Genomic DNA, 12,615 nt, shown 5'->3' with positions numbered 1-12,615 from the left:
GGAAGAGCCTTACGATTTGAATTTGGGCTTTATTTCTCCAGGACACTGAGTTGATACACAGAGGCCTCTTGCTCATCAGTCAGATATAAGGAGGGATACAAATCTCTTATTTTCAAAGCTTCCATGAATGTAACGTGAAGAGTGGGGTGGGATTTCATCCTATGGACCCTCTTGTTAAGTATTACAGGATATGTACACTTAAGCAGACCCTGATCATCTTGGCATTATTATATTACCATTATATACTGCAGTGATGGAGAATGTGAAACAAATCAGAAGGTATCACGCACTCCATGGTTTTTCAGATCTTGAGCTTTGAAGGGCCTTTGCTCTCAGTGTCTGTTTTTAAAAGATCAGAGTTCAAGAGATTTTTAAATTATATATTTTCAAAAAAGAAAATGGTCACTAATTATGTTATTATCAAAATTGAACATGCTCCTAAGTTATGAATTAGTAGTCTTGATTTTATTCTAAAATAACAGGTGCTATATTTGGAATAGCATTCTTCCACATTTTATCTTAATCCTACACGAAATTAAGAAGAATAGAGCAAATACTTAGAAAACCCTTTTTTGTTGTATGGCTAAAATAAAATGTACTATGATTGACACTGGATTGTTTTATACCATTTTGGGGTGGGCTAGGGAACTCTAAAGTAAAGGAAAATGGTAGTTAAAGTGAAAAATGCTAACATTAATCTTTGTTTTTCCTTTTGGATTCACAGCTGGAGAGACAGATGAAAGAGCTAAAGGGTAGCAAAAAATGTTTGGAGGATCAAGAAAGCAACTGCAGGCTCTCTTCTGGAGTCACTGGGAGCTCCTCCAAGAAGGACTCAATTTCTGTCAATCGGAAACCTGGAGAGAAGAGCCGACGCAACCTTCAGTTGTTGAAGGACATGCAAACCATACAGACTTCAATTCAAAAAGATAATAACCTAGGTTGGGAATACTGATTGGTGCCAGGTCAAATATTTTATTCATATTATTTATATTTCGTCACATGTTGACAGCTCACATTCCACAGCTCACATATTAAAAATAGCATATTCTTATACTTTTGAGGGATTCATAGCTGTGCTGAGTACCACAAGCATCAATACTTAGACTCCCTGTTTCAAACAGCTCCAGTCAAGGTTGAACAGTTTTACTAGAAACATAAGCCACATTTTATTCCATTTAGCAAATCTTGCTGTATTTGTGCAATGCACTTTGTAAACAAACTCCTAGGATTTTATTTGTGGATATGTTTTTTTTTTTAAATAGCCAGTGTCTACTATACCTGAATTAAAATTAAGTTTAAATTACACAAGGCTAAAAACCTATATGTAGAGACTTATCAGCACTTTCTGCTTGAAAAGTTGCATAAGTTTCACCCCAAGGCATTTTTCTCCACCTGTCTCCCCAGAAGTGCTTTATTTTGCTAGTGATAGAGGCTTTCTGAATTTTCGATCTTGTACTTATTCATACAGTAGAGTAGAACTTTGCTCATTAATGAATAATTATTTCTCTCCCCTTCTCCCATTGATGTTTTATCTCAGTAGTTAATTGGTAAAAGAAAAAAAAAGAAAAAATTCCATTTTTTTTCAACCAAAACACATAATTTAAGTTTCTAGTCAATTTTAAGTGAAATTATAGTGTTGTTTTTCAACCCATTACAACAGAAAAAAATTATTTTCTCTATTTTTCATTCCAGAAAACCCAAATAATCATTTAAGGTAGTTGCCTTATAAATAGAACATGAGGTTAGTACAATAAAAGTTTACCTGGGTGCTTTTCAGTGTGAACAAATTTTGATTTGACAATAGATGATGAGTTTTAGAAATAAAGTGAAAAACCAACCGGGTGGGGTAGGGTGGGAGGGTTGTTATAAAAGCATATACATTTGCTGTTTTTAAATATTGCCTCTGCGTAATCATGCCATTCAGTCCTGGCAGTGTGTTTTTTATCTTGAAATGATTACTGAACACCTTGGATATTCACCTTTTTTTAGAATTCTGTACACATACAAAATAAACTGTACACAGCAATTGTTATTTATTATGTTAAGGATGTAAAAAAAAATCCTTCCTATGGAATATATAAAAATGTTAACTTTTTATAAATGTGCCATCAAAGTCAATAAAGCCAGCTTTTGTTTTAAGGAAGTGCTGAAACTTTCCTTAAAGACTTCAAAGTAGCAGGCTTATACTGTAGATTGCAAAAAAAAGTTACTAGAAAAGGACAAAATTTCATTTACAATTAGCAGGACCATAGTTATTCATCCATATTTCCTTTGGTATCCTGATAACTGAACATTAAAAAATGAGATTACCCACATAAATAATGTTCTAGATACTCATCTCAACAGTTGAAGGACTGGCTAGAATTCTGAATTGCTCAGTATAGGTACCTGAATTGCTAAGTATATAGGTACAACTTTGGCAAAACTATCATCTTTTTCACATTTGTTCTAACAGTTTACTTGAAGTAATTATGGTTTCTAATATTTCATGGGCCACTCTTAGGGCCCTAGTAGGTTTTAAATGCCCTCATAGCAAGCTCTCCATAGTTCTGTAGGTAACGAGTACATGTAAACTGCAAGATTGAATCAGGAAACAACTGAGGCATGGATACTAATGAATTAGCAAAAGGAATGGAAAGAACACTGAATTTGGAATAAGGAGGACCTTGTTATTCAAATTCCCCTTCTTGACACTTTCACAGTGTGCCTCTGGGCAGATCATTTCACTTTTCTGCACCTCAATTTCTTCATCTGTAAAACACAAAGATAATAATAGCACCTACCTCACAGGGTTGTTGTGAGGACCAAATAAGAATGGATGTATGTAACCTTTGGAAAAGTGAAAAGTGCTATATAACTGTTAGCTAATAGTCATAAGGAAATAAGGGAAATGTATATTTTTCCTCCGACTGGGTGGTGGGGGTTGGGGGTAGGATGCTGATGAATCCTTTGAGTGGTAGGAGATCTCATCTAACAAATATGATCATGAGTTGTTTCACATAGCTTATAAGAAGTATTGGAAAGATTAGATGAGTGCTGAGTTTTTGTGAACACACCAAAATGTATAGTGGTATCGTCTCTTCTCCATGGAAAAGATAAGAACAAATGGCATTTGGTGATCACTTATTAGCCAAGGTGACAGCTGGTCTAAGACCAAGTTTTAGATGTGGCCCCTGACTCCTACTATGATACAAGCCCCCTTGTAAAACTATGACTGGGTTTAGGGAGAGAGTGAGAGAGGATTTAAAAACTAATTTTAAAGTATTTTAGGGGTCCTTTATTAGGGCTGCTTCTTTTTTTCTACACAAACTTCCTGAACTTCAGCCTCATTTTCTTAAACTGATATGCAAAATGATCTACCCCACGGTTTTAAGGATCAAGTGTTTTAAAGAACAATAAATAACAATTGTTACCAATAACTAAAAAGCAAGTGAAGGGGGTGTCTGGTGTGCTAGGAAAAGGATGTTTGGACCAACCACTAGGCTTTGCACATATTTATATAGAATAGTCAGTTCAGTCATAGGTTATAGGAGTTGATTGGGAGGAAGCCTTTGCAGCTTTTTCCCTCTTTAAAAAGTATTTATTTAAAATAATAAGACAATTTGCCACAAAGTTTAAAAGTCAGTTGAATTCTGTTTTAATTAAAGACCCAAGGGGCAACAAGCTCATTTTTGTTACAGTACAATTATACATGGCTCTTAGTAAAGTAGACAGCAGAGAATCAAGTATTTATACCATTGCTGAAATCTTACTGTAGCCAACTAAAGAAAATCAGGGTTACATCTACTTATGCTGAGATTGTAATAAATACATGTTTTTACATGCAATAGTCTCTTTGGTTGGTAGGTTTTAATCATTCAGTGGAATTATTGGATTCATTATGGGTAAAAAGTAGTAAAAGTAATTGGTATAAACTTTTGAGTATATCACTGATCTCAAACTATACATAAAACTGGGGTGGGGGCAATCTAGCAGGAATTTCAGACTAGTTTTATGCCTACTGGTTACCTTGATAGTGCATCTGAACGAAAGTTGGATAGATTTGTGTTTTCAAAATCCAAACAGCTCTCTATCTCTCATGATCCTATTTCTAGTATAATTAATAAAACTGGTAGGAGAATGGTGGGGGTTGGGGGATGGAGTAAAGTTGAAGAGCTGTCAATTAACTGAACTTTAGTCCATCATATTTTCCAAAAGGCCTCATTTTAGAACCATGATAAATCTGACACAATGATAAAGTTTTAATAATTTGCACAGTCACCATCCCATAGCAGCCTTAAAACTTGGCCTTTCACATTATAAAGAACATGAGCAAAGGAAAAGATTAAGAGAAAAGGGTAAGCCAACTGTTGCTGACAGGAAAAAGTCCAAAGTGAAAGATCTGTGGCCTGTCAATGCCATGAGCCCTGTTAAAGTCTCAGTGTTCACTTCCCATTTTTGTGAACCAATTATTCTCTGTGTTTTGCTACTTTTGCCCCCCTCAGTGGGGTGCACTAATGAGACAACTTTTATACTATTTCCAGTAGATAATGTTGAATTTCCAAAGCAATATTTTCCTATTAAAAACAAACTTATTCCCATTCTGGATAAAGAGGTGAAGCATTCTAATAACCTGTAGGTGTCTCGGTGGGATTAGTGTTCTCAGAACATAACCAAGTAATTATGTAAGGGGGTTATTTTAAATAAGCTACTTGAAGTAAGTCACTAGAGAGCTGAGCATAATAAATAAAGTGGCTGAGAGCTCTCAGATGGTTTCTAAATTCAGAAGACATTCTACTAGAAAAGCTGCCATCATAAGGAAATCAGTGACAAAAGTTCCTCCCTGCCAAAAAAAAAGTTCTTTTATACGACAGTTTGGACCGGAGTGGCACACTGTGCAGGAGAACCAGCCCTCTCTGAGGATGAAGATGAGCGGCTTGAGATCTCTCTCTGTAGTTCCTCCACCTTCTTCTGAAGCTCTGCTCGTTTGGCAAGAAGTTCTTTATAGCGACTGTGGATAGGTTCCTACAAGGAAAAAGACCACAAAAAAGTCACCTATCCTGGGCAAGCCGAAGCAAGCCAAGGCTCTGTAGGCCAGGATGAGAGTACTGCAATTTCCCCAAAGAAACTGCTCTACTTGGTTCTCTTACAAACTGTGTGAATGAACCCTACTCGACTGCTGCCACTAGCTTAAAGGGGCAACATGGTTCTTCCTTACTCACACCCTCCCCCAAGGAAGAAATAATGCCTGTACTGATGGGTCAGTATAAAACATGGAGAAATAGGGTTTCAAGGTGAGCCTTAAAACTAGTGATTCTAAGGGATGGAGGAAGAGCACTCCAGGGATGGGCAAAGTGGCATATGGGTTACAGCAGGAAAGCTGGATGGAAACCAGACTGAAGGGCTTTAAATGATCCCCACACACACCAGACAAAAGGGAACTTCTGAAGCTTCCTGATCTGAGCTTTAAAAATACTCATCTGTTCTCTGCAGAGCAGAATGGAAAAGAGTGTGTGCAGGGAGACATAATGGTCTGAACCAAGATGGTGGCCTCAAGTGAAGACAAGGGAGGGAGGAGACCTCTGCTTTGGCAGCTGCCTAGATGGACCTCGGAAGGGGCAGACTTGAGGGATAAAAGTCAAAGATGACAGGCTGAGAAACTGGTGGCTGGAAGAACAGCTGTACAGAAATCGGGAAGTTAAAAAGTGGTGAGTGGCAAGTGCCCTGTTAGATGTGTTGACTAGGCTGGCAAGGACACAGCCTGTCCAAGAGAACAGGCACTTGAGCAGGAGAGGGACAACAGACATGAATATACATTTGGAGACCATCTGCATAGAGACTAGAGAGATGAACCCTTGTGGCCTAGTGAGATTAACCATGTTCCATTGCTTACATTTGAACTAACAGGAAATTCATGTTTTTCCAGAGCACTGTGGCTACTTCACAGAAGAAAAATTAACTTTACAAACCAATACTCCATGACTAGTTAAAATTACTGGGAATTCCTGAGATGGGAAGTCTTGGGTTCAAATCTTGACCTAAGGCAATTCCTAGCTGTGTGCCCCATGGCAGGTCACTTAAACCCCAACTGTCTAGTCCTTATTGTTATGCCTTGAATTCTAAGACAGAAGGTGAGGGTTTAAAAAAAATTAATACATTTCAAAAATATATCAGAGGGGCAGCTGGGTGCCTCAGAAGATTGTGAGCCAGGCCTAGAGCCAGGAGGTCCTAGGTTAAAATCTGGCCTCATAAACTTTCAAGCTGTGTGACCCTGGACAAGTCACTTAATCCTCACTGCATAACTCTTACCACTCTTCTGCCTTAGAAAGCAATAATTAGAATTGATTTTAAGATGGAAGGTATGGATTTCATATATATATATATATATATATATACATATATATATATACACATATATATACACACACACATATATGATATATATAATAAATATACCTACACATAATATATCTACATATATGAGGATTTCATTTTAAGTATACACATATATAAAGCAATTTCAATTAACATGTCAAAGTTTCACCCTTATATCTTATTTCCTTTCCATATTCATAAGCCCAAGCCACTTTTTCTCATTTGTTTTTAAGGGGAAGGTAGGGATTCATCAAAGTACCTTAAATGAAAACTGCCGGGGCCAATTTACCTGGGGTTTCATCCGGGGGTTCCATCTGATGTAATAGCCTACCCAGAGCTCTAGGTGGCGCATGCTCGCCACTGGATAAAGGACGTGATTGGAGTAGCTCACATACAAGGGATTGGTGAAGTCCTCCAGCTGGCTATTTATGTAGGACCACAGGGACACGGTCCTTTTGAGAAGATTCTGTAAAAAGGAAAAGGCCATTTTACTAAATACTATACAAACCATAGGCAACTTTGTATGGGCCTACGGACACGCACACACGCACGTACAGGCATCTATACTGGCAATAAAAAAAGATGATTCTCTTACTCTTAAAAATAAAATCTTTTTGGGGGGGATGTAAATAGTTTATAAAGCAGAAGGGCTACTACAATAACTCTTACCACTCTTCTGCCTTAGAGAAGGGAATTCTCAGACATCAATAATTCATGAAGAAAAAAAATGCCTATTTGGGACTTAACTGGTTTTGCAAGTAAAAGAGGAAAGAGACACTATTCCAAGATCTTTTTAGGACTAAAAATTACTACTGGGGAAAATAAACCTACTGAGATCACTATGAAAAATGTTCAGTATTCTGGAAGAAAGCAAAAGAAAAGGACAGACATAAATGCATTACACATACTTCAGGAAAACCTTCCTAACTTGGGAGTTTCACATGAACCACAGAAAAGGCTTCACGACTGACCTGTATTTGCTTAAAACAGACCATCTCTTCTCTAATTCTATTTTCCACACTTGCCTTGAAGGTTTGCCATACCACAAGTAGTCAACACTGCAGGACTCATTCATTTATTGGGGCATACCACCACTTACCATGAGTCACTATTCCATTCTGCCTACAAACAGTATGTGAGCTCACAAAACAGGTTCTTTCAGGCTTATGACAGAAATTTTAAAAATTGAACCAGATCCAGATGAATGGAAGAAAGTGGTACTATTATGACTTATTATAAGGAAACAGAAAAATGAATATGATTCATAACATCAACTGCTTAGCTGAAATACAGTGAAGACAATTTAGTAAACGAGGCAAAAGACATAATGGGGAGGGTCTATCAGCTATGGAAATTCATGGTATTTTACCTCTTTTCCTCTCTGCTGCTCACTGCTACACAGGAATGTCCCAAATAGACAGCTGTATAGGTGGTCCAAAATGGTAATCAGAAAATATTCATTGAATTCAAATGCTGTGGGAAACTGCAAACAGAATAATGCACAAGCACACAAAAATCTTTAGGACTCAGGAAAAATTAATTTCTACAAATTAATGCATCTATTGTAGTGGCTTTAGAAATAAAGCTTCAATAAGCTGAAAAATACTCAAACATATGAATTTCTAAAGCACAGTTTGTTTATGTTATCTGGCTGGTTGTCTTCTTTAAAAAAAAAATAGCATTGCTTTTTCTGAACAGTAGTTCCTGCCAAAATCTCCTTTACATGTTTAGTGAGGAATTTTGAGCAGAAGCCAAGTGGCTCTCTGGGTTTGACCACTATGTTTATGTACACCCAATATCTGCTCATCTAAACTTCCATGATGCTTAATTTGAGTTCTCTTCTGGCTGCTGCTCTAACCTCCTTCTCCTTCTGCCAAAATTGCCATAATATGAGTTAGGTGCAAAATCAGAAAGAGTAAAAATGAATTTTCTTGATTGTTCAGAGTACATTCAATTCTAGTAATTACACAAAATTATTAACCACATTCTTTGAAGACTACAATGCATCAAGGCAAACATCCAAATGCACATGTGTGGATAATTTCATAAGTTAGCCCACTTTTCAAGAACACACAGTTTGCCTAAGTGGCACAAATGCTTGCCATTCATACTAATCCAGTACACCCTGGCACCAAAAAAAATTCTACAAACTCTCATCAAAATAAAAATTTATGTTTGTTTGATTAATTCTGAATAAATAAAACCATTTTCAGGCATTAGCAAAGAAAGAAAAACAGACCCAAGAAATAGTGTAGAGAGTTTAATCTTAAACCATCTTATCCACTGGTTGTTTCAAATGAATTTGTGAATTTCAGTTTAGGGTTGTACCAATTAAAGGACTGTCAAGTGGAATTCCATAAACTGTTAGGTGGCAATTTGGGGAAATGGAAATATTTCCACAGTTTTGATTTCTTAGTTTCCTGCTTAAACAAGGAGGAAAACAGTCTGAACCCAAGAGGGGAATAAGGCTAAAGATTATGAACAATTTTAGTTAAAGTTTTTTTGCAATTTAGATGACTATAGACAGGGCAATCAGACAATAAGACACCGTTGGCATGAAATGCTCCTAAGTTCAATGTATGAAGGAGACTGGGGGGGGGCATGGAAGGAGGGAGGAACTGTAGAAAGGCAGGTGATGAGGAAAACAAAGGCAACAGCAAAAGCATAGTTAGTTGCTTTTAGGGATTGTTACCAAAAACAATTCCTTTTCTAACTGTTTCTTTAGAGCCTCCTTCAAAGTCTGATCAGCTGTTGACCTGCTATTGATAGATGTTTTTTCTCTCATCCAATCGCACTTCCCCCATAAGGGGTACGGTTGTCACCTTTTCTCACAAAACTATCTGCCACCTTCTGAGAAAAGGACTAACTTAGGGAGAGTTTCCTCAAAGCAAAATGAAAATAGAAAAGCATTACCTGTACTATGGTTTTTATCTATTTTTTATGTGTAAGTAGTGTGAATATTTTTGTTTCTTGAGTATTTAAAATGTGAAAGATCATCATCAACTGTTAGCAAATTCCAAGTGTCTAAACTTGAGGAAAGAATACCTCCCTAGGTGAGAGACACATTTTGACTCATTTTGATAAACATATTACTGCTTTCCAAAGAATAAAAACATAAAAAAATGGGTCAGTAAACCAGCACTTATTTATAGCATTGCCTCTTTATTAGTAAGGATCATTTTATTACTATCAAACGTTTTTCTACTTTCAGGAAGAACAACGATCATATAGAAACATAATTAGGTACTTGAATGAAACAAATCCTGCATACTGTTTGAAAGCTTATCAAAGAAGTACAATATCTGAAGTGATTCCCTGCAGTTTAATTAGTTATGCTTTAAATGAATAATTATTTAATTTTAAATAAAGCTTTAAACTTTCAGACAAAAGCAAAGAAAGAAATGTATATCTCAACAATGTAACAAAATATGGCCACAAAGAAGGATGATACTAATATGAATGATTTTAAACAAATCACAGGACCTACACATTCAAATGAATGTGTTAGCCTCTCAAAACAATCATCATGGAAAGCTATACACTCATTAAAATAATGCTACCACTGCTCTAAGCAAATATGAAACTCAACTCTTTGGCACTTGCCTTCAAAAGCTGAACCATATTCTTTTCAATATCCTCAGTGGTAGCGAGCCTTTGTCCTTTAGAAATGGAAATTGGCAGGCATTCTGTGCCAAGTGTGGTAAATGAGATGGCAAATCAAACTGGATAGCATTTAGAAGGAACGACAACCCTCCAAAATGATGGTATCCTGAACTGGCTCTATTAAGCTTCAAGATGAGGTCTAACCAGAGCAGAATAGTCTTTGGTCTTTGTTCTCAACACTTATGCTTCCATGAATGCAGGTGATGAATTAATGCCATTGTAATATTTTTTCATAAATAATGCTATTCAAAATGATGGAGGTGACAGTTCTATTGTATGCCACTTTGGTCATATATCTAGACTATTGTGTTTAGTTCCAGATGCTACATTTTAAAACCCAAGATATGTTCAGAGAGGACCATGCCAAGCTGGTGAGGTAAAATTCAAACCATGGGATAAAATAACTCAGTATATAATCTGAGCAAGAAAAAGCATTGGAGAAAGTGAAGTGGAGGTAACTGGATGTGATGATGATAATAATAATATTAAATATTTGAAGGTTATCAGTATAACAAGTATTTGTTAATTAAGTAATAAAAGATTATGGATAAGTTAGGTATAGGTAGATATAAATACAAATACCAAAAAATAATAAGGTTCTATATACCTTATTACATCAAGTGGAAGACATTAAGACTTGTTCTGCTAGAGAGTAGAACTAAGGACAAGAGGAAGTTAATAGGAAGGCTCTTTTAACTTTAATATAAAGGAAAACTTTTATATTGGAGAGCTATGCAAAAAAGGGAATGGGGTCCCAAAAGTAGAGCAGAAGAGGAAATTTCTCCATCAACCAAGTTCTTCAAAGCAGAAAACAGAATGACCACTTATCAGGCTGTTTATAGAGGGGATTCATAATTTGGATAAGGATTGAGCTAAATGATTCCTGACTTTTCCTTCCAACATTTATTTTTTATGATGCTTTATTTTTTAAAACAACAACAAAATGTGATTAATGAAGTAATGAAAACTGCTTTTGTATGTGTGTGTGACTTATACACTTGCTCTGAAGGCAATTAATTGCAAAGGAAGAGCTCAAAAAAATGTTTTGAGAATCACTGGGATAAGTCCGTATTAGCCTCCCACGATGCCTGAAGAGGAAGGACAAGAATACTGGCATTGGAGTCAGAAGGCTTGGATTTGAATTCTGGCTCTGCTACCTTTTACCACCTGTGCAACATTGGCCAAACTCTACTTTAATGTTCAGAATGGGCTTGATCATTTGTAAAATTATGAGGTTGGAGGTCTTTTCTAGCTCTAGATTTTCTGCTCTAATGAACACTCATTTGAATTTATTTTTTCTTATGAGTTATATTTTTTTTAAGTAATTTGGAGTCACCCCTCATTATTATTCTATCAATACCAATGACTCAACTTCCTGCTCAACTTTACAAATAAGGCAATCAAAGTTGAAGTTGAAATAACATTGCATATATAAATTATGTACCTCACCTCTAAGTTCTAAGTCTACACTAATGCCATTTCCCTCAAAGTGAATACAAAATGAATTATTGGCTCAAAGTTAGTCAAGGCTTACAATGACCCAATGTCATCTGGCAGTGTCATATTGTAAATACATGAGTAACAAAAAGAGCAAAAGTCTGTACTCAAGTTCCAATTTTTTAGGTTTTTCTTACATAAGAATTCTTAAGTGTCATTATTAGAGAATTTTGAAAAAGTCTGCTTCTTGTCATGTTTCAATGTGTGAAGGACTAATCCTATTATTTCTGTCATGTTATCAATAATTGCACAAGTTTTTCATTATAGATTTTATATTCATTATAGATTCATATTATTCATCATAGAATCTTTCCAGAGATGTTAACTTCAATAAACTTTTTAAAAATAAATTAATTTGAAGTAGTTGCTACAGCTACTATGCATTATGTATGTCTTTACACATACAAAGGGACCTGGAGAATTGAACCAATTATTCCATTGCAGTATTTAGGGTCAAAAAAATGTTTTTCTTGAAACAGATTACTTAAGTCATGATGGGTTTTATTTGCTTGAATTATCCAGATAACTGTTTTATTTCTCCGTGAGCATCCATAAAGTATAATTATTTAACATATTGTCCAAAACAAAGAGGACAATGTCATAGCTGGCAAAAAAAAAAATTTTTTTAAGTCATTCAAGCTAAATGCTTGTGAAACAGTTGTCAAGTGTGTAATACCACAGTGAATAATGGCTTGTTGCTTTCTTAATGTGACAGTGAATAATCACCCTAACATCCAAAAACCTGATAGAAGAATTTCTATTTCCCATGAAACCTGGTTGTGCAAATGCAATCAACACCTACATACATCTCTTCCTTTCCAAGCAGAAGACTCTACATTCAGAGAAATATCCTGGAGATTACCTGTCTTGTCATCTGCCAGACACAATCAATAAACTGAAGAAAAACAGGTGATCTGTCTGCATCTGCATGGTTCTTATCTCCGTGGCCAATTCTCTAAAGCAAAGAGAGACAATAAAACAATGAGTACCCACCTTCAGGTAACTACTGGGAGAGTCCCGATTGGACTGTGTGTGCACTGACCCTAGAGAACACTGCTTAGGTGAAAGGATCACTAATTCCAACAATTTTACAGATGGTCT

The 12,615-nt window shown here is 36.0% G+C and overlaps 2 protein-coding genes across 9 annotated transcripts in view; one reads left to right on the top strand and one right to left on the bottom strand.

Moving 5' to 3' along the window:
* CEP57 (centrosomal protein 57) overlaps positions 1–2,139 on the top strand; it is a 75,373-nt gene extending 73,234 nt beyond the window's left edge. For all 3 annotated transcript variants that reach the window (XM_007494984.3, XM_001367462.5, XM_056825116.1), the window contains one exon: positions 725–2,139. In XM_007494984.3, coding sequence (XP_007495046.1) covers positions 725–952 — 228 coding nt within the window. In that variant the 3' untranslated portion in view covers positions 953–2,139. The remainder of the gene's footprint in view (positions 1–724) is intronic.
* A 1,474-nt stretch (positions 2,140–3,613) lies between these two features.
* The window catches only part of MTMR2 (myotubularin related protein 2), a 118,170-nt gene continuing 109,168 nt past the window's right edge, over positions 3,614–12,615 (bottom strand). For all 6 annotated transcript variants that reach the window (XM_001367423.5, XM_007494988.3, XM_007494986.3 and 3 more), the window contains 4 exons: positions 12,377–12,469; positions 7,724–7,837; positions 6,644–6,820; positions 3,614–5,004 (listed from right to left, as the gene is read on the bottom strand). In XM_001367423.5, coding sequence (XP_001367460.2) covers positions 4,843–5,004; positions 6,644–6,820; positions 7,724–7,837; positions 12,377–12,469 — 546 coding nt within the window. In that variant the 3' untranslated portion in view covers positions 3,614–4,842. The remainder of the gene's footprint in view (positions 5,005–6,643; positions 6,821–7,723; positions 7,838–12,376; positions 12,470–12,615) is intronic.

The sequence above is a fragment of the Monodelphis domestica genome, chromosome 4, assembly GCF_027887165.1.
Source record: "Monodelphis domestica isolate mMonDom1 chromosome 4, mMonDom1.pri, whole genome shotgun sequence".
Taxonomy (NCBI): domain Eukaryota; kingdom Metazoa; phylum Chordata; class Mammalia; order Didelphimorphia; family Didelphidae; genus Monodelphis; species Monodelphis domestica.
This window is presented reverse-complemented; position numbering and strand designations above follow the sequence as displayed.